This window comes from Drosophila suzukii, chromosome X, assembly GCF_043229965.1.
Source record: "Drosophila suzukii chromosome X, CBGP_Dsuzu_IsoJpt1.0, whole genome shotgun sequence".
Lineage (NCBI taxonomy): Eukaryota > Metazoa > Arthropoda > Insecta > Diptera > Drosophilidae > Drosophila > Drosophila suzukii.
In genome coordinates, this window is record NC_092084.1 from 17,907,537 (window position 1) to 17,928,033 (window position 20,497).

Consider the following 20,497-nt stretch of genomic DNA (forward strand, 5'->3'; position numbering starts at 1 on the left):
GGTATCCAGTCCCGTGGCCGTGTATGTGTGTGTAACCGTGTCCTGTGTATAATACAAACACATTGCGCTGCAGAGGAATCCACACACAGAGAGCGGAAGAGCGAAAGAGAGAGCGGGAGGAAGCTGCCTAGCCTGCTTAACCGTTTTGATACGTTTTGTTGCCTACATTTTGGGGCCAGCACACACACACACCCTCGCACCCACACACAGACGCATTAAAGCGAATTTAAAATACCGGTTAAAAATTTGGAAAACACACACACTGCTTAATTGGCTAACGGTTAACGGTTAACGATAAACGATCAATCGGAATCCACAGGAATCCACATTTTCTTTATCACACGAGAGCAGAGGCCGCTGCCCGTTTATTGGCAACGCGCACGCACAAATAACAGAGCCACTGTGGCAAAAGCAGCGGCTGTGAAGGCAGCGACAGCAGCTGAGAGCCGAGGACACGAGGAGCCCAGCCGAAGGGCTATTCCCACCCGAAGCTGATACGAAGACTCAACCGCTTGGATTTCAGGTCGTTAAAATGTAAACATTGGAGCCGGGCTAAAAAGAGAGGCAGAGCCGGAGAAAGAGAACTCTCTCGCAGGCTGGGTTGCGCAGCAAGGCGACATCTGTTATGCGTTTTCCGCAACCGAAGGACATTCACATCGCCTTCCTTATCGATAAGTCGCTTTCATGCACAGCCAACAGAGGACGCTTTGGTGATATATGCAGACGGTATAAAACTTAACTTTCCATAACAAAAGATGACTTGAAAAAATAACCGCTTTAATTCTAAATTAAACAAAGCGAATTCTTCAGCCTATCCTATCGCATAATTTATCGATGGTTTTATGTATCTAACACCAAAAGAGGGCGCATTGGTAGTATATACTTAGAAAGAAAGCCAAGAAAAAAAAGTCCCGTGAAATAACGAAACAACAGAGGGCGCTTTGGTAGTCCCTACTGAGAAAATGAAAGCTACCTTCCTTGAAAAAGAATTTTAGATCAAATATTTTTTAAAATCAAAAAAATGTCGAGTTCTTTAGCTTATTAAATGTACATATGAAGTTAATATGCCAATTTTGCTTGCCAGTAAAAATGAAACATACCTATTTCTTGAAATCATGAATATTCTCTTAAATATCAAATGCTATTTTAAAGAAGTTGAGTTTTCCTATGATATTTACGATATGATAGTAATATTATTTATGATATATTTATAGAAAAATAAATGGGAAATTAATGAAATATCTGTTATAAAAGATTCTTTTTTATAAATATCACGCATACGCATTGTTGTTATTTCTTATGAACTGAAACCAATAATTTCTTTAATGCAATATACTTTGTTTTTAGGTCATTATTTTAAACAATCTTAAAAAAAGGTTAGTAAATTTAGTAAAACCCTGAAAGCTATTGTAACTCCAAATTTGTTGAGAGTGCTGAACAGCATCTGATAAGTAGGCAATACTTTTTCCATAGTCCATTTCTTATACCCCAAAATTCTTAGTTACTAAATATTTTCACCAGTCCACCCAAGATACAAAACTACAAGAAAAACACTGGCATGGATTTTTCGATTTTGTATAGTATTTTTAATTGTTTTGCCCGTCATCAAAGTATCCAATCAATTAATAAATCAATCAATTAATCGTTTCCAGCTTCCGCTTCCGATTTGGTATTCGTTTTCGTTTTTGTGGCTCATCCTCATCCTCTTCGCCTCTTAGTTGTACCACATATCTATCTTTAGTCGTTAAGTGTATATGTAGTATAAAGTTGATACTCATGCTAAATCGAATCGACTTGGTTTGCTTCGTTCAAAAAATGTTGTAGGCTATGCAATACAATTACGTGATCGTTAGTTGACTTTAACATTTAGTTGACTGACATCAAACACACAAATATAGTTTATATTCCTTTTCATTTCTTTTTTTTTTTGGTTTTCTTTTTAATATGTATGTACTCGTACTTATTTAAGGTTTGATGCATAATGCGATATCTGATCTGTATTATATTTAGATAGCACTACTGTTTTACACACACACGCACAAGGTTTACAAACGTTAGTTATTGTTTAGTTTAGTTTTGTAAAGAAAATTTCGATTAGTTTTCTTCTTAGACTTAGATTGCTAAAACGTTGGTATTGGCCTATTGTATGATTTCAATATAAATTGGTTTTCTGTTTTTTTGTTTGTTTTTTTTTTCAATTGCAAATCTCATTTTTAAGAAAGTGAGATCGTTTTCTTGTTGGCCGAAGTGCTGAGCCTTTTCAATTTTTTCTTAGTTTCTTTGCGTTTTATGCATTTTCCATTTTCGATTTTCCGATTTCCAGGATTTCATGCTCTTCTTCTTGTTGTTCTTGCTAGGCTATATCACAAAATGTGTTTTTTTTTCTTTGTTTTTGTTTTTCTTGCAACTTCTCTTCCGCTCGAAGTGAAATCATAAAGTGTGGGATCATTGGACTGAGGAAAAGGAATGATCGATTTAAAAAATCAGGGCAAATGGGGAATTAGAGATTTACATATATAAGCATAACTCCTCAGTTGGTTTTCATTTTCACTTACTTTCTCGTTTCTCTAGATTTTGTGCAAATTTTGTGTTATCGATAACCGCCGATGATCAATGCCTTTATCGAAACAGTGCCAAATTTCGCTAACGATACCATTTTCAGATTAGGTTGTTGATAGGAAACCAAATTATTCTACTCAATAGGAAGAAATATGTTTTGGAACTTCAAAAAATGAAATAAAGATCGTTCTTAAACCATACGTTTAATAGATGTAATTAAAGTCAACGATTTTTATTCATCGAACTTTTTTGTGGCACCGACAATCCCCGATTGATGAATGCGCGTATCGAAATAGTACAAAATTTCGCTATCGATACCCTTTTCCAATTGATTTGCCAAATTAAATACAGATTTATATGTTCTACTCAAGAGGAAGGAACATGTTTTTGAACTATATGACATGAAATAAAGATCGTATTAAAATAAAACGTTTAATAGATTTAAAAAAATCTCCGATTTTCCTTTATTGAACTTTTTATGTGATCGATAATCGCCGATCGATCAATGCTTCTATCGAAATTGTGCAAAATTTCGCTATTTACCAATTTAGGTCGAACTGTTCTACTTAACAGGAAGAAATATGTTTCAGAACTACAAATCAAAAAATAAAGATCGTATTATATAAAGCGCCTTGTAGACTTTTGGTGCCATCGAAAATCGCCGATTGATCAATGCTCGTATCTAAATAGTTCGAAATTTCGCTATCGAAACCATATCCAATTAAGTCGTGGATCAGAAAAACGAACTCTTCCAAATGAAGTACAAATTTGAGTCTTCTACTCAATAGAAAGGAATACGTTTTGGGACTTTAAAAAATAAACAAAGATCGTCTTCAAAAAATACGCTAAATAGATATAAACGAAGCCTACGATTTTCATTTATATAACTTTGTTGTGCCATCGATAACACCGATTGTTTAAGGCTTCTATCGAAATAATGCATCATTTCGCTATCGAAACCATTTTTCAATTGAGTTGTTTATCAGAAAACCGAATTCTCCCCAATGAAATAAAGATTTGATTGTTCTATTGAATGGGAAGGAATATGTTTTGGAACTACAAGTGAAATAAAGATCGGACTCAAATAAAATCTACAAATTTTATTTATCGAACTGTTAAACGTTGAAGTAAATAGCAAGAATACGCCTGGCCCAATGTGCCTCTATTTATATACACCTATGTGTGTTTTCGCATATATAAATTGCATTTGATGACTGATTCGCTTGACTTTTATCCTTCTTTATATTAATACTCGCTCTCCATTTGGATTTCCTTTCGTGCCTAGTAAAGAACCCTCTAGTAGACAGTATTTGTAAATTAGTTTTGAGTTGCAACTGCAAAAAGGACAATTGGCAGTCCCAAATCGCGACCATTTGGCCGCTTTGCAAAAATATGTATTGCTGGCAATTTCCAAACCGATACCGAGATTTGTTGTGCTTTTTTTCGATTTTTTCGATTGGTTGGTCCGGAGTGTGTTTCTTTCAGCAGTTCTTGCCCAGCGACACCGGCTATACACACCCTAAATACATATAGCTAAAAACATTTGCCAATCTGATACAATCTGATGCCCAATTGGAGCTATCTTTTACCCAGATGAGCCGGCTGCCTCGTTCGAAATCACAAAAATGTAGCTAAAATTTTTTAGATAGCGAATGGAATTCGCTTTGGTTAAAAAGTCTCGTTTAAAATTCCACTGTAACCCCGTTTTTGGGGTCTTGCCAGTTGCTTTTTGTTGTTGTCTGCCGCCAATTTCGTGTTCAACATCAAATATATTTCTATATTATTAAATATATGTATATATTTATATTCCGATTATGTGGTATGCATACGTATGTACATTTTCTTTAGCATAATAACTGTTTTTCTCTCTTTCTTTTCCATTCGCTTTTTTTTCATTGTGTTGTTTTTAAATTAGTTAAACTTACAAAAAAAATGGTATTTATAAAAATAAAAATAATATTTAAAAAAAAACGTAAGTGTGAGGGGAAGGAAGGGGTAAAATGTAGATTGTAAATTAGGCAACATGTATAGAAATAAATTAATTAATTAGTACAAACTAAATGTAACTTATGTATTAATCGCTCGCCTACATAACAGAATTTAAGTTATCGTATAATGTATAGGGTTTTATGTATAATCGTATTAAAAAAAAGGATTTTATATATCTAATGCCAGCAAGTGTATATTCCTTTTTGTGATTTGCCGCTTTCTTTTGCTACAATTAGGTTGATTTTAGTTTACTGTTTTTTGTTATTAAGAAATATTTCAAAATTCTCTCCTTGGTTTTTGACGGTTCGAAAATCTTTCTTCTTTCTCTTTTCACTTGGCTACGTATGCATTTTTGTAGAAGTTTCTTGTTGGTTGGTGTTATATTTTTTCTTTTGGACAAATTCTCCAACGCCCGTCTATAAGTATGCTACGAAAATGTGTTTTTCAACGCTTTCGCTTACAGTTTTTGTTTTTCTCACTTGCGAGCGTTTTGGTGTTTTCACTTTCTTCTTAAACTTCTTTTGCTGGTAACAAATTGCATTTTTCATTATCATTTTTTTTGTTTGTTGTTGCTTACGCCTACAAAAATGTGGTTTTGCTGTTGCTGTTGTTGTTGTTGTTGCTTGGTCGGTCGTCATGGACAAATACAGAGCATTATATTCATGTCTGCTGCTGTTGAGATGCCGCCGCCGTGGCCAAAAAAATCGGTTTCTCCTTAATGTCCCCCCAATCTTAAACCAAGTGACCCAACCGAGAGTGTCGAGAGTTGGATGCCAGTTGCCAGATATTCAGATATTCAGATATTATCCGGGGAGTGGTCGCCTCCGCCTCTCAAAAGTGCTCCAAAGCCCTGCGCAGCTTCTTACAGTAAAATGGACATTAAGACTCGCGCTCCTTCTTCACCTTGACCTCCTCGCCCAGAATGGTGGTGATCTCGCCCTGCATGAAGGCCCACGGTATCACCGAGTTGGCCAACGGACAGCGATCGCCGCTGGGGCAGTACACCTCGTTGCCCAGACCCTGTGGATAAAAAGAACACGGATTAGGATTGAGTTCAGGATTCCCTGGAATTCAACAAGTCAACTACAACATACATTTCCAGCTGTCAAAAATGTATACTATGTACTAACTCTATTTTATGACTAATTATTTTAAAATAAGTCTTTAATATATTTAGGAATTTATTATAGGAAAATATATAGTTTAAATCATTTTCCTTTGAACTGTAATTATTTTTTATGGAAGAAAAAACTTGGGCACTCTTGATATTTCAGCAGTATTTATATTTGTAACATTATTTGATCATTTAATAACAAGCTTTAAAATATTTTTTCAAGTATTTTGGTAAAAAATATATTCCAATTAATTTCAAGAGAAATGGACTTGGTTTAACGGTTTACAAAAATGCAAATTCTAGAATTTTTCAATTGCAAAAAAATTTCATTTTTTAACTGTTTGTTGTTAAATAGCTAACTATATGTGCGAATTGTCTCAGTTAAACGAAACTCCTATTAATATATCTAAAAAATAACTAGAGTATTCCAAAAAAAAGATTCTGTAATAACTTTGATTAAAAAAATCCACTTTTAAATTGTTTTGTGGTTAGAACATGAGTTTTTTGGGAAAATGTACTTAGTTAAACTCCTATTAAATTGTCCCTCATATTACTAGAGGATCACGAACTAATTCTATAAAATTTTTTTTTTTTGGTTGACAAATATTTTTTTTTGACTTAGTTAAAAATACGCCATATGTTACGAGGCGATTTTCAAAAAAATTCAAAAAACTGAACAGAAAAGTTAGCTATGTATAAAAAACAAGAGATACATTCTATGCTAGAAAATTATGTTGTAGAGAAAGTTGCATCCCTGATTCGCCTCACTTACATTCTGTCGCTTGATGCTCTCGCGGCTGCAGGGAAAGCAGAACTTGTGGTGGTTCACCGAGGGGCACTGCACGAAGTGGGTGTCCTCCAATCGCTCCTGGCACAGGGTGCACTTGAGCGTGGCATTCTGGGCAGCAGCCGCCGCCGCCGCAGCTGCCGAATTCGAAGCGGCACTGCTGCCGGGAGCTCCTCCAAGACCGCCGCTGCCCGCCGAACCGCCGCCGCTGGCCAGTGGTGTACCACCACCCTGACTGCCACTGCTACCGGGACCGGGATTCACGGATCCGCCGCTGCCATTGCTACCGGATGGTCCATTGCCACCGGCTGGACTTCCATCACCGGCCACCGAATTGGGTGCCATTGAGGCGGGCCCTATGGCTCCATTGCCACCGCCTCCGGAGCTGGCACCTGGTCCACCTGGTCCGCCGCTAGTGCAACTCAGCTGTCCGCTGCCGCCGTTCGGTCCGCCAAGGGGTCCGCTGGCGGCATTCGATCCGGGTCCTCCTCCTCCGCCACCGCCTCCAAGGCCACCGGCCACCACCGCCTGGCCCGGATTCGAGCCGCCCACCTCGGAGCTGGTGACGGTGGTGCTGGAAACGTGACGGGATCCAGATGAACGACGTCCCGACGAGGAACCTGCAAGGAAATCAGCAATTATCAAAATATGGACTAATTAGTATGGATACAAATCTGGGGAGTCCCCCCACAAGTTAACTAAAATAATTGTAATAATAATAAAAAAAAAACATTTCTTCATATAATTTCCATTGGATCTTCCCTTTAAAAGTAAAACAATTACAAGCGCACATCAATTCCATAAAAAAGACACTAAAACACCATACAACTTAAACAATAATTATAAAATCAAAGACATTTAATGTTATGCTTATTATATATACATTTAAGTTTATTCGTGTAATCTTAAATAATAAAATTGTAAAAACAGAAAAAATTTAATTTAAAAACAAATTGAATGACTGTTAGAAACTCAATGCAAGGATGGACAATATATATCTCAATAATAAAACAGAATATAAACTAAAAGCTGTAGGTTAGGGTAGGGTTCGAACCTTTTTTTAACTCTCCAAGACTTTCTGACACCACAAAAGAAAAAATATATACATATTTAATATTAACCGCAAACAAGAAAAATAAAAACACAATTAAACTAATTAATGAGCCAAAGATTACTCAAAAATATTTTCATAAAAAAATTTTTTTTGTTCATCTAAGCGAATTTTTAAAATGCCGTTTGAAAGGAATAAGTTCCAAACAAATATATATTGACACAAAATTATATTGCATTTAGTACAGTCTATAAAATTGGTTTAAAAATATTTTTAGACACTATATGATATTTTACAATCATGCAGCTGGTACTTAAATTAAAAATTTTAATTATAAACCGAAACCAAAAATGTTGCTGCAAACTAACCCGAACTGTTCGGCGAGTGTACGCTGCGCGGGGGCAGCGGTCCCGAGGGCGGGCTCGATCCATTGCGTCGACTGGCCGGGGACATGTGCTCTGCAATATGAAGATGGTGTGGAATCGGATTAAGAATCGGATTGGCTGCACAGAAAAAAAAACAGCCAGATATCAATATGGTATCCGCAAGTGTAGATATATTTTTGGTGTACTTAGTATTAATCATTTTAATATTATAATTAAAAAAATTTTAATATTCCAAAACTCCGATTTGCGTATATCTACATATCTATCAATATTTAATTAAAATTCTGGTCAAGTTTTATTTTATTTTTGCGATAAAATAAAAGTTATATATAAAAGCTTTGTTGACCATGATAGTAGATAGTAATTTAATGGTTCCAACTAAAGTTCGTGATCTGGGGATCTCGTGATCTCGTGAGTCAAGTGCAATGTACAATGGGCCTTGGCCCCACTTCGTCACAAGATTATACACTGACGTACACAAGTGTATACATACATATGTAGGTCTGTCAGCTCAACCACAAACGACTATCCATACAGTCATGGGGCTAACAATATCACATCTGGCAGCCTATAATTAAAGAGCTCATCCTATAGTTCGTACTAAATTATACATAATTGACGTTGACATCGGAGAGGGTGTGTCAAAAAAGCAACCCCCCAAATTATTTCAAAAATTGTATTGCTTATATGAACGAATTTTTTAATGTTCGTTATTTTTAACCAATTGATAGAAAGTAAAAAATATGCGATTTTACTTATAAAAAAATAATCTATTACCCACGTAATTTTTGTAAGCCTGTTTTCCACATTTCTAAAATAATAAAAAAAAAATTTCTAACATTTTTTCACATTATTTTGTAGGTTTTTTTTTTTAAACGCATTTTTTTTTCTTTTAATCCCACTGTGTGCTGTACATTTGTAAATATTTTGCAGAATTCATCGAAGAACAAACCATTTTCATTCAACTTCTGCTTTCGATTTTTTTTTAAGGCAAACAAAAAGTTTATCACATGTTTTCTTCTTCTTCTTAGTTCATTGCAAATGAAATTGTTGTTGTTTTTGGGGCTTGTTATTTTCTCGTTGTTGTTGTTTCGTCTGCGTAATTTTAGAACTTGGCACGAAACATGTTTCTATATTTTTTCTCGTGTACATATGTATACATATTTATGCATGTACTTAATTGTATATACATATGCATGTACAATTATACATTCATTTATTACTTGGCAACGCCGGCTCAGCAACAACAACAACAAGTTTCATTCACCGGCGAACCAACGAATGTGACGTCACAGCGGCACGATACGTTTGCGTGTCATTCTTGTTCCACTGTGCAGCGCACACAGCTGTTTTTTTTTCTCCCTTTTGTTTTTGTTGCTCTTGTTTCACCGTTTCTTCGCCGTTGTCGTCGTTGTCGTCTTCCTTTTTCTTTTTCTTGTTGGCAAAGTGCCAGAAGGCACGAAATGAATGGAATGAAACGAAACGAGTTCTGCTGCTGCTGCTGCTGCGCATACGTCACGGCACGAATAAATAGCAAGAGTGAGAGGGAGAGAAGAAGCTGCCGGTTTCTCCATCTCGTTTTGTTATTTTTTTGCATGCCAGCATGCAATAATGTGTATGTACACCAGACACGCACACACACACGAATACATTTGCCGATTTGTTTTGACTGCGCTGCTGCTGCTTCTTCGTCGTCCTCTCTTTTCGTGTTTTATTTTCGCCCGCTGTTACGCCGCTGTTAGCGGTGCACTGTTAACTTGTTGGCTTTATGTACATTTTAATTTCTTCTTTTCGTATGCAATGCACGCGCACGCGTACCAGCTTGATATTGAAAATAAAAAAGAAGCAACAAAAAAACAATAGCTGGACAAGAAGCTGATACACAACAAGCGAATGGAAAAACGTATTTAATTTGTATGCCCAACGGGCGATGGCACATTGCTCAAATGTCGACGCTTGTCAGTTTGCCGGCGGCGCACAGTGGGCTGCATACGAAATTAAGCTCACACATCTGCGGGCGAGCGCAGTGTGCTGTTATGTTTATTTATTTGATAAACTGTTGCTTCTTTGCTTTTGCTTTTTGCTAAATTGCTTACGCTGGCTAAATTGGCAAGAAAGGGAAGAAGAAGAAGCTGCTGAGGAAAATGGCAAAAGGAGGAGGGGAAAAAAGGAGGCAAAAAATAAGAAGAAGGAGAAGACATTGTGCATGTTGTGTGGCCCCAACACGTACACTCACAAAACGTACGTGTGCGTGTGTATTTATAGCATTTGTTTATATTTTGCATGCAAGAGTTGAAGAACAACAGCAATAAAAGCCAAAGCGAAAGCCCTCTCTCGCTCTCCTCCCCCATCCCCCATCCGCCGTCCCTTTCGCACTGCTGCACTTGCACAGTTGCATGTGCGTGGCCCATTGAGAAGAATGCGGAGATAGCGAGCGTCAGAGCGAGACAGCAGCCCTGCCACATACAGTTGCAAGTACCACGCACAGTGGGCGAAATGCAAATAAGTGAATGCTAAATGTGAATGAATCAAGGATTATTCATTTCGATTAAACAACTTTCATATGATTTTAAAATGTAAAATACATTCAAGCTACGAATTTTTAATTTATATTGTTATTTTATTTGCTTTTCCTAGTAGTGAATTTAAAAAGGAAACATAAGTTTAGGTTATTTTTAACCCCTATTCTTAAGGTCTTTTAGGAGAAAACATGTTTAAACTTTAGGTAAGACTTAAAAAACCAGCAGCTTAAAAAACTTAAAAAGTTAATGTAAATAAAATGTGTGTATAACCGTTTAGGTTATTGTTTTTGACAAAATATTTCAAAAATAGAAAACAAAATACGACAAATATAAATTTAATGCATATTTTCTTACCTATTTTAATTGAAAGAAAAGTTGTTGAGATTTTTAAAACTTATGTAAATGTATTTATAATTTTATTGCCTCAGAGATTTACGGGTATTTCACTTTAGTACGTTGGCCAATAAACCATTTAAGTGAATTACCCATTAAGCTACCTAATTTCGTTCTAGATCATTAACATTTCTCAGCAATATTCATTAGGCATTCTAATTCCAAGGAACCACTGTAATCAGTTTCAGTTTACTGCATTCGATTCGAACTTCACTTGACTGCAACTTCATTGCAATCTATTTCTGAAACGACTTTTTATTAACGCACACAGATATATTATGTATCGTAGTGCTACAGTGCATATATGTATGTTCCTCAATGTTTATTTGTTTTTTCATACAATCATCGGAGCTGAAAACAAACAAATTTGCGTGATCTCCCTTCTTAGTATTCGAATATGAAACTATTTATAGATTAGTTTACGTTTTCCGCCGTCCAACACATTTTGCCTGGCTATGGAATATTTTTCTCGATATTCAGCAATTCTTTTTTCGCACTACTTTGTTAGAATGAATCATTTGACAATTTATTACAAAAAAAAAAAAGAAAAAACCGGGGCGAGAAACACAAACAATAAATATTTATACAATGTTGTATATGAGAAAAGTAACCATATTGTGCATGGTGTTTATTTGTGGAATAGAAACTATTCGCCTTCGAATGAATGAAAACGAATCTCCCCAGCACCACACCCAATGGGCGGCAGCCACGCCCTCCCCCACGCCTTTCTCGCTTTTCGCAACCCTAGAAACTACACATATTCTTCCGGATATTGATATGAGATTTCCCTGGGGGAAAGAAAAGCAATTGCTGGCAAAATAAACGAAACACGAACTGTAGGAATTCGAGCGGAATCAAAATTATCGCTGTTAACATTCTGCGTTCCTGATTATATCATATTTTATTTACTTCAAAGGAAATCGTTGCTTGATATTTTCAACAAGTTTTTATTGCTTATCAGAGCCGCGCTAATAGCAAACTCCAAAACAATAGGTATATCACCTTATTTGATAAGACCTACAACTTCATAATAACCCAATAAGTAATACATAATGTTGAGTTGATAGTACCTCTTATCTACAAACGGTTTCTTGAAATTATCAAACCACGTGACTTACAAAAAGCAAGAGTCATAATAATCAAAAGATGTTTTGGAAGTATTTCAAGGAGCATTTTTGTGATAAGCAATTCTCATTTCAAGACTTATTATAAAAACAACTATATATTGTTTTCTAAAATTATCGAACCAGGTCCAAAAATATTCTATTCGCTACTTCATACCAATATTTTTTATTCTTTCCTTTAAAAATATTACCCACACTGTTTAATGTATACTTATAGACCATGTTGTATGTTATTCAGCGATATAATAAAATGGAATATTGACCCAAGTGGGAATACTTTTAAGTGGATTCAATCGCCATCGATTGATTTCCGCAAGCAAATCTTCAAAGGGCAATCGTTTGTTTGTGTTTGCTTAATGTGGAAAACAGAAAACTTTAACAACAGGCCGAAGATCTAATGAAAAATAAACAAATGTGTTACAGGGTGCATCTCACGGTACACCACCACCACTCAAAATAAATCGAGCTACGAAAAAATTAAAACGACCCGGTACAATGCGGCGCTATCAGTCAAAGTTGGCCGTGGCTGGTCTGGGAGTCGATAAGATAGGCGGCTGAGGACCCCATCGACCAGTCCACTTAACAATTAGATAAGATACACAAAACAGCTGTGTGTATAACGTATAAAGACCGGCCAAGAGCAAACGAAAGTGGAATGGAAGTGAAAATGGAATTTAAAATGAAATCGAAGCGGTATATTGTGTACCCTGTACTCCTCGTAACTCACATGTACATACTTTCCCCCGGAATCCGTCTAGATGGTTTCTTTTCTTATCTCCATGTCGGCTTTCGGGCGGAAAAGAGCTTATCAACACAGTCATAAAATCGGAATGATCTCACTGCAGAGATCAAGAAACTGTAGGGCTTACACAAATCAAAAAAAAAAGAAAATACAATAAAGCTTGGCTTCCAATAATATTTAGTTCTAGGAAATACATCAAGTTTTGATAAGTTTATAGAGATTAGTTTGTTAGAAATACCTTATCTTAAATATTCCTATAAATTCTCAAGAATTGTTGATCCATGTTTCTACCAAACACAGCATGAAATGTTTTCTAAAATTTTAATTTTTATTATTTCTATATAACTTTGCTTAACACTTGAACCATTTGAATCGTAAAAACCTATTAATCTAAAAATAACAATGGGAAAACCCCAAATTTATTATCATCAAATGTGGTATAAATATTCCCCAACTGTTGTTAAGCGATAATACGATTCCGGCATCTATCCATCAAAATTCGATCAGTTATCTGGCTTTTACCGACATTACTAAGGCCGCTGCTCTTTTCGTCTATTTGTTCTATGGGTCCCATGTTTTGGGGCTTAGCTCCTTATCGAGCAGTTGTTTGGCTTATCAATTAACCACATGGTCGGGTCCCTCAGATATGATAAGATATGGTGTTGATGGCGCAATCTACGCCGATAAGTTAATCGCTTATCTTCACACAGAACTACGTAAGGAAAGATTTAAATACCCTTACAAATGTTATTTTTCCAGGGAATCTATATTCATCTAAATTTATTGGTTCGACATTGAACAGAAAAAATAAGAAAACGTCTATATTGCATTACTATCTATTGTAATAAACTTTTGAATGCCATTTGATGGGATGAGTACATACATAGTTTATAGTATCTAACCATATACATACATACGAACTTTTTAAGGCTCTTAAATTTTCTAGACAGCTTGGTATGTCTAATTCAGCCTGTCAATTATTTTCGGTTAAAAAGATATGCAGATATGTACATACACATTTGCATATATCGTCCACAAGGTCGGAAATGCAAGACCCTGTTAAAAATAATAAAATACTTATACTGTACAAAAAAAACCTGTGCCAGCAATCAAAATTATGGTTCTATTCCCAAATATTAGCGACACAAGAAAATCTTCTAGAAGCATCTACAATGGCAGTCAATATAAAAACATTCTAGAAAATTAATGAAACATGAATAGATTTCCTTTTTATTTTGAGCTGCTTACAAATTTAAAATACCAATAAAAAAAAACTGAGGAAAATACATTATTCATTAATTTTAAAAAAAGATTTATAAATCTGAAAACGAAAACCGAAATTTAGAAATATTTCGTAGGTGCGTACTAACAAAGGATTTTACAAAACTCGTATTTTGTAACCTAGAAAACAACATTTGCACTAACTCGGACATCCCTAGACTAATTTCTCTTGTAAATTTAAAATTAATTTTTTTTTGTTATTTTTTTTTTTATTAAGAACATTGACATATTTTTGTGCCCGCAGCTGTGTCTAATCATCGGCAGCGCCTTCGCTGCTTCACGTGTTTTAACGGTTAACAGCAGCCATGCACTCCAGCTAGCCATCTCGCTTGCACTTGCTGCAACTGCAGTTGCACCGAGCACGCAATGTCTAATTATCAGCGCAGGAGAGAGGGAGAGGGAGCTGCACCTCGCTCTCCTCCTGCCGAAGGGAAGGCACGAACAAATTCCTGGCGAACGCATTGGAATGGTCAGTCAGTAAATGCATACACACGAACCAGATACACACACACACACACACTTAGCCGGCAACACGAAGCGCTGAATGAAACGAAACGAAAAGGGGGTGTGAAGTGGGCGAAAGAAGGTGGTGGGTGGAGTGGGGGGATGGGCGAGGGGGTGGCGCGCGCACGTTGCCGTTCCATTTTATACATGCATACATACGTATGTATGTACACTTGTACAATTTTTCCTCTGTACACCCAGAAGAATATGTTTGTTATATTTTTAGTATATACACAAACGCAATAAATATGTGCATGTGGCTGTTACAGAGTTGGTATTTTTTTTTTTTTGGTAATGAAACGAATACACACAGGAAGGAAGAAGCAGAAGCGTAACGTAAATACAAAACAACAAACGAAATTAGCACAGTGGGTGTCAAGTGGGAAATTCCAGAAATATATATGTATGCTTATTTGATTGAGATTACTTTTTCGCAAGTTCATTTTGCATTTCGCATTTGTTCGTAAACTATGGAATCCATAAGGCATTGCCAAATGATTTAGTTTTTTATTTTTTTGATAAAGCTTATATATTTGAGATAAGAACGAAAATACACAAATAAAGCTTATCGGGTTTTCTTTGCAATATGGTGCAAATACCAATAATTCTATAAAAATAACTAAGAGGTTGGAAGCTTTTTAAAGACCAATCCCGAATCAGATTGCTAATAAGATTACTAGTTACTTTCTTATGGTTAAAATTCTTGGCACATCATTTTTTTGGCAAGAAAGTTTACTTTTGTTCCACTGTTTGATGACGGCATCGGTATGAGCGAAAATGTTTTTTCTTGTTCTTTTTCTATCTCGTTTTTGGAGTGCTTTTTCCACTGCAGCTCGTTCCGTAATTCGTATACCAACTAAAATTTATCTACACCCTGGTTCGATTGTGTATGGATGTGTGTGCGTGCAACTTGTTATCGCATAGCGTAAAAAGGAGAAACAGCAGAAGAAGCAGCAGCAGCGAAAACCAAAACAAGTTTAATGACGTTTTGCGCGCGCAGCCAAGAAAAAAACACACACACACTCACTAACTCACACAACACAGAAACATTTACGGAACCAGTTTGAAAAGAGAAGAGGAGGAGGAGAGAGGGAGAAAGGTAGAGGCGAGAACATTACAACGTCAGCGTCGTTGGTTTTTGCACGTCTATGTTTTTATTACATTCTGCGTCCCTTTTCGTGTGCTTTTTGCGCTTTTTTGTGTGTTGTTTTTGGCATTACGACTGTTACGTACGTGCATGTAAGCGAGCGTGGATGTGACTGTTGGCTACACGTAGCAATGTATATATGTACGTGCTGCTGTACATATGTATATATTGGCCATATAGGTTTGTATATTGGCATGTGCGCATGCCTTTTAATGGCAAGGGTTGGCAGCCCCTTTTTTCCACAGAGGGTTGCAAAATGCGTTTCCACCGTTTTTGTAGGTGTGCATATGTGTGTGCGTTGTACATAGATAAACATGGGGAAGAGATAAGGCCGCACTGATAAGCAAATGCGTTATCTAATCTTCAACACAACGTTTCTTATCACAAATATGTGCATACACATACGTATAGTCGTAGACTCCCCCTTCGTCTCCTCCCTATGCGCTTTCCAGCCAGGAGAGATAAGAAGCTGGCAGGCAATCACGCCGTTTCACTCTGGCCTGAATATCTGTATGTGTGCCAGTTTGGTTGCCCTGCCTTATCTGTATCGCTGCCTCCCTTCCACCCACTCCAATACCCCATCCCCCCACCCCCATGCAGCCAGGTTAGAGCGAGACGCACAGCACGCGCTCACTCGCTCTCCCGCGATCACCGCTCAAAAAACGGTAAACAAATACAGTGGGCGCCAGTTAATTGAAACCCTGAGTATTTAAACAATTTGTAAGCCCTCCTTGGAAAGAAATTAGAATCTAGAGTATGAACAAATTCCAGGTAAATCTTAATGATGACCATTTTATTGGCATTTTTAACTTGAATTCTAACATGAATCTTTAAATAAACAAATTGTTCCCTTTAACGGACTTGTTTAAAAAATTTTTTCACGCTTAATTGCCTGGAATTTCTTCTCGGTATTGCCAATCGAAATAAACTCAAATATCACCTATCGAAGGTCTAAAGATATCTTATTGGTTTCTAACTGTTGTAATATTCCTAGAAACCCAATTTTTTTCAAATTACAACGTAAAGAAAACTATAATTCAATCAAATGGTACGACTATTATCGATTTAAAAATTGAACGTTAAAATTTGTGTTTTATAAAATTTCTTTAAAATGAAAAAATGTCATTTGTGTATTTAAATGTGACAATGGGACTGTTCCCATTCGACTAGAGATCACTGTAACTTGATAACAACCTAATTTTCATCGTGGTTCGGCTAACTGAAAGGTTCACCCAGACTGATCCATTCACTATTATTGATACGAAATAGTCTCCTTTCTCCCCTGCCACTCTTTTTTCCACTTCATATCGCATATTTCCCATTGGCGATTCGATCACTTTAAGTGATAAGAAATCATTGATAGGGGATTATCCCACAAACTGTTCTCCCCTAACTTTGCTGGCGTAGTTGATAATATATGTTGTAATTATAAGTAATCTCTATCGTAATATGTTAGATATTTGACTTCTTGATAGTGCCTTCTATGATTTTTGAACTTAACATTTAAGTTTTAATGCATTTTATCTCTTATTAGCCGGTTTCTGTACTTCTACTAGAATTCTCTTCAATGAATGTCTACTGTAGCTGATGATTATTCATCTAGAACTGATAACGATTTCGAATTTTTGGTAGTTTCCAACCAAAAACGAATTATTATTATTCTAAAGTCCAATGCTATGTTTCATATACTTGTATGTATGTATTTATGGTACAGTATTACCATGTGTTTATTGAGAATTACTTAGTAAACGAAACCTTTTAATATTTTAATATCGTAATGAACTGCCTGAAAAGGCAGCGATTCATCTATAGTAAGAAGCTACTGTAATATGATGGTTATTAATCTTGATTATTTATTTTTATTTATTTTTTTAAATTTAGAATCTGTCCTTGGGACAATCACCGAGCTTTATAAATACTCATAAACTAACTGACATATCAATATATACAATTTAGAAATATACGGCAATAGAACAAGTTGATATTTATTTGAAAGGGAGATCCAAAGGGGTGTTTTCTGTTTAAGCGCTTTGGGCATGCATTGATATCTAGTAGGTTAATAGCCAGATGGTTCAGGTGGTCGGATAGTTTATTGATATATCTTTGCCTGATTATCTTCATCTTTTCGTATATAGTATGGATTGATAGACCTTCGTGGATTTTCAGGTTTGTAGTTAACACCTCCAATAAATCGCACAGTTTTATCTTGAAACGTCTGGATATCTTGATATAGTACTGATTTTTTTTATACAATCTAGCTACTTAGAATTTGTAATACCCATTTATTTTCTAACGATTTTGAATTTTTTAGTAGTTTCTAATCAAAAACGAATACTTCTAAAGACTATTTTGTATATGAAACTTTTTAATATTTTAATATCACGATGAAGTCCTTCAAAAGTAGGTAGCTACTTTTTTATGATATCCATCTTTCTTAATATAATACTGACTTTTGATCTAGCCACTTATGACTTTTATGATCTGGTTTAATTTATATTGGTCTTTAAGAGTTATTTTACCCGAGTGACTACTGTAAAGTTATAATCTTGTAATATCCACAACTTTTCTGTCCTCTATAAGAGTTCTTTCCATAACTTATTGAGTTCTTTCCGCGAGTGTCCACTGTAAAGTATGATTTCTCCCTCTTCTGATTAGCTTTTTGGGCTTTAATCACTACCTTAATGGGTGCTCCCTTTGTTTTTCTTGGCTCACCTGCTTTGAAGGTCGATGCATCAAAGCTGGGCGCTCTGACGGGCTGCTGCTTATCCCTGAGACTGCTCAGCTGCCGCTCGGGCACATAGCTGACCGCTGCGGGCAGGGATTCGCCGCGCGTCAACGGCGGTCGACCGCCTCCGCCCGTTGGATCCTCCATGGCGCTGCGCTTAATGCCGGGCGGACCTCCGCCGGCCACGCCCCCCACAACAGAGGCGGCGGAGACGCCATCTGGCGGCAAACCATGTCCCGACTGCTGCTGCTGCTGTTGGCTAACATCCACGTCGACATCCTCGCTGGGCGGTCGCTTCAGATTGACGGACAGGGCGGGCGGTAAATTGCTGCCGGGTCCGCCGCCACCCGCTGTGGGCACACCACCACCGCCGCCGCCACCGCGCGTTGCATTGGGCGGCAGGTGGTGCGGTGTCATGTGGGAAATGCGAACGGGACGCACACCGCCACCGGGGGCATCCTCCAGCTTGACGGGATAATCCAGGGGCGGTCCAATGCGCGGCACGGGCATTTGATAGGGCATCTGATGATGATGATGAACGGCAGCGGCTGCGGCAGCGGCGGCCACAGCATTGCCCAGCGAACTCAGTGGTCCGCCGGCACCGGAGGGTCCTGGAACGCCACCGCCTGGAGGATTACCACCGCCACCGCCGCCACCACCACCGCTGCGATGGGAACCTGGTCCTGGTCCTGGAACTGGGCCCACTTGTAACTGTTGTTGCTGCTGATGGAGAGTCACGGCTGCAGCGGCGGCGGCGGCAGCGGCAGAGACTTCGCCGTTCTCATGGGAACGCTGCTGTTTGCTGGCGGGATGGAGACGCTTCATTTGGCGGGCGGCGTCCAGCACCGCCTCGATGCGATCGGCGCCCTCGTAGTTGACGCAGCCGCGGCATACCGCCTCCGAGAAGTCATTGATCATGGCCCAGGGCATGCGGGGTAGGTCGCACAGATAGCAGTGCTGCCTTTTCGTTTGCAGCGACATCTCGTGTGTGTGTGGAACGGTGGAACAGTGGGAACCTGCCCTGCGCTGGAAGCTGGAAACTGGAACCTGCTGCTGCTTTGGGATCTCTGCCTGGAAATCTCCTTGTGCTGCTGCTGCTGCTGCGACTGCTGCTGCACTCACTGGAATGGCTATGGCTAACTGTTCTGGCTTTTTCGTTTTCCTTCTCTTTATTTTTTTTTATTTTTTCTGTGCCTTTGTGCCGTTTGTTTCCTTTAGCTTTTGTTATTCATGTTTTCATATTGATTTTCGCACACGCACACACACACGCGCGCACGCATTTTTCACAGCGCGCTTCACCCGAAAAAAATTCACTAATATTTTCTATTGCGCTGCGCTGCTCACCGACAAACCAACAAACACACACACACACGCGTACGCACACACTCAGCACACACTTGGGCACGCGCGAGAGCCGCGCGCCAGCCGAGAGTGGGAGAGAGAAAGAGTGAGAGAGAGAGCGAGATGGTGAGTGAGAGCGGGACACGTAAACGTACGACGACGCCAAAAACGTGGAGGAACAAAACGAACGAGGAGAACGCAGCGACGCAGCGAATAACGGAAAAATCAACCGGACGCCACAAAACTCGCTGATAGAGTGACCTTGGTGGGGATGTGCAAATATACTTGTTAGCCGGCTGAAATGCGCTAAAAAATCCACTGCAGTGTGCTGGATATACCAAATAAATACTAAGCTAGATACTGAATATCGAATGCTGAAACCTCTGCGGGTACTCAAACAGGGGTTGTGAGGCTTGCTAAACCTACAGCTAAGACTCAAACCATGGGGCACCCATCCTATTTTCAAGTTTAAACTTAATATAATTTCGGTTTTTTTCCATATATTTTTAAATAATTTTTGTTTTAGAAATATTTTGAGCTAATATGCAAGTATTTTATAATAACCATTGCTATACTAACAGTTTTTATAGTTGGTTTCAAGAATTTTCCCCTATATTATTCCATTTATTTCAATAGTTGGGCTCCAACTCGTAAACCCCACTCCACTTTTCACTACGTCCCTGCTTGCGTACGTGCCTGCACGTCATAATCAAGGAAAAAAATCCAGTGACGATATCCACCCCCCTGAAATGTGGGTGGCAAAGTTCGTCAGTAAGTATACCATGTAAAGTTCGTGTCCTGCCTGGATACACATCCTATATATATTCGTATG

The 20,497-nt window shown here is 37.9% G+C and overlaps 1 protein-coding gene across 2 annotated transcripts; it reads right to left on the minus strand.

Annotated features, from left to right (window-relative positions):
- Positions 1 to 1,914: 1,914 nt before the first annotated feature.
- Pits (Protein interacting with Ttk69 and Sin3A) lies at positions 1,915 to 19,928 on the minus strand. 2 transcript variants are annotated; one of them, XM_036821354.3, is made up of 4 exons: positions 18,312 to 19,928; positions 7,869 to 7,958; positions 6,435 to 7,069; positions 1,915 to 5,568 (listed from the first exon to the last, which is right to left on the minus strand). In XM_036821354.3, the coding sequence occupies exons 1-4, from the start codon at positions 19,303 to 19,305 to the stop codon at positions 5,428 to 5,430; spliced, it is 1,860 nt and encodes a 619-aa protein (XP_036677249.1). In that variant the 5' UTR covers positions 19,306 to 19,928; the 3' UTR covers positions 1,915 to 5,427. The 2 variants fall into 2 exon arrangements, with proteins under 2 accessions (XP_036677249.1, XP_036677250.1); XM_036821355.3 differs by lacking the exon at positions 7,869 to 7,958.
- Between the last annotated feature and the right edge of the window lie 569 nt (positions 19,929 to 20,497).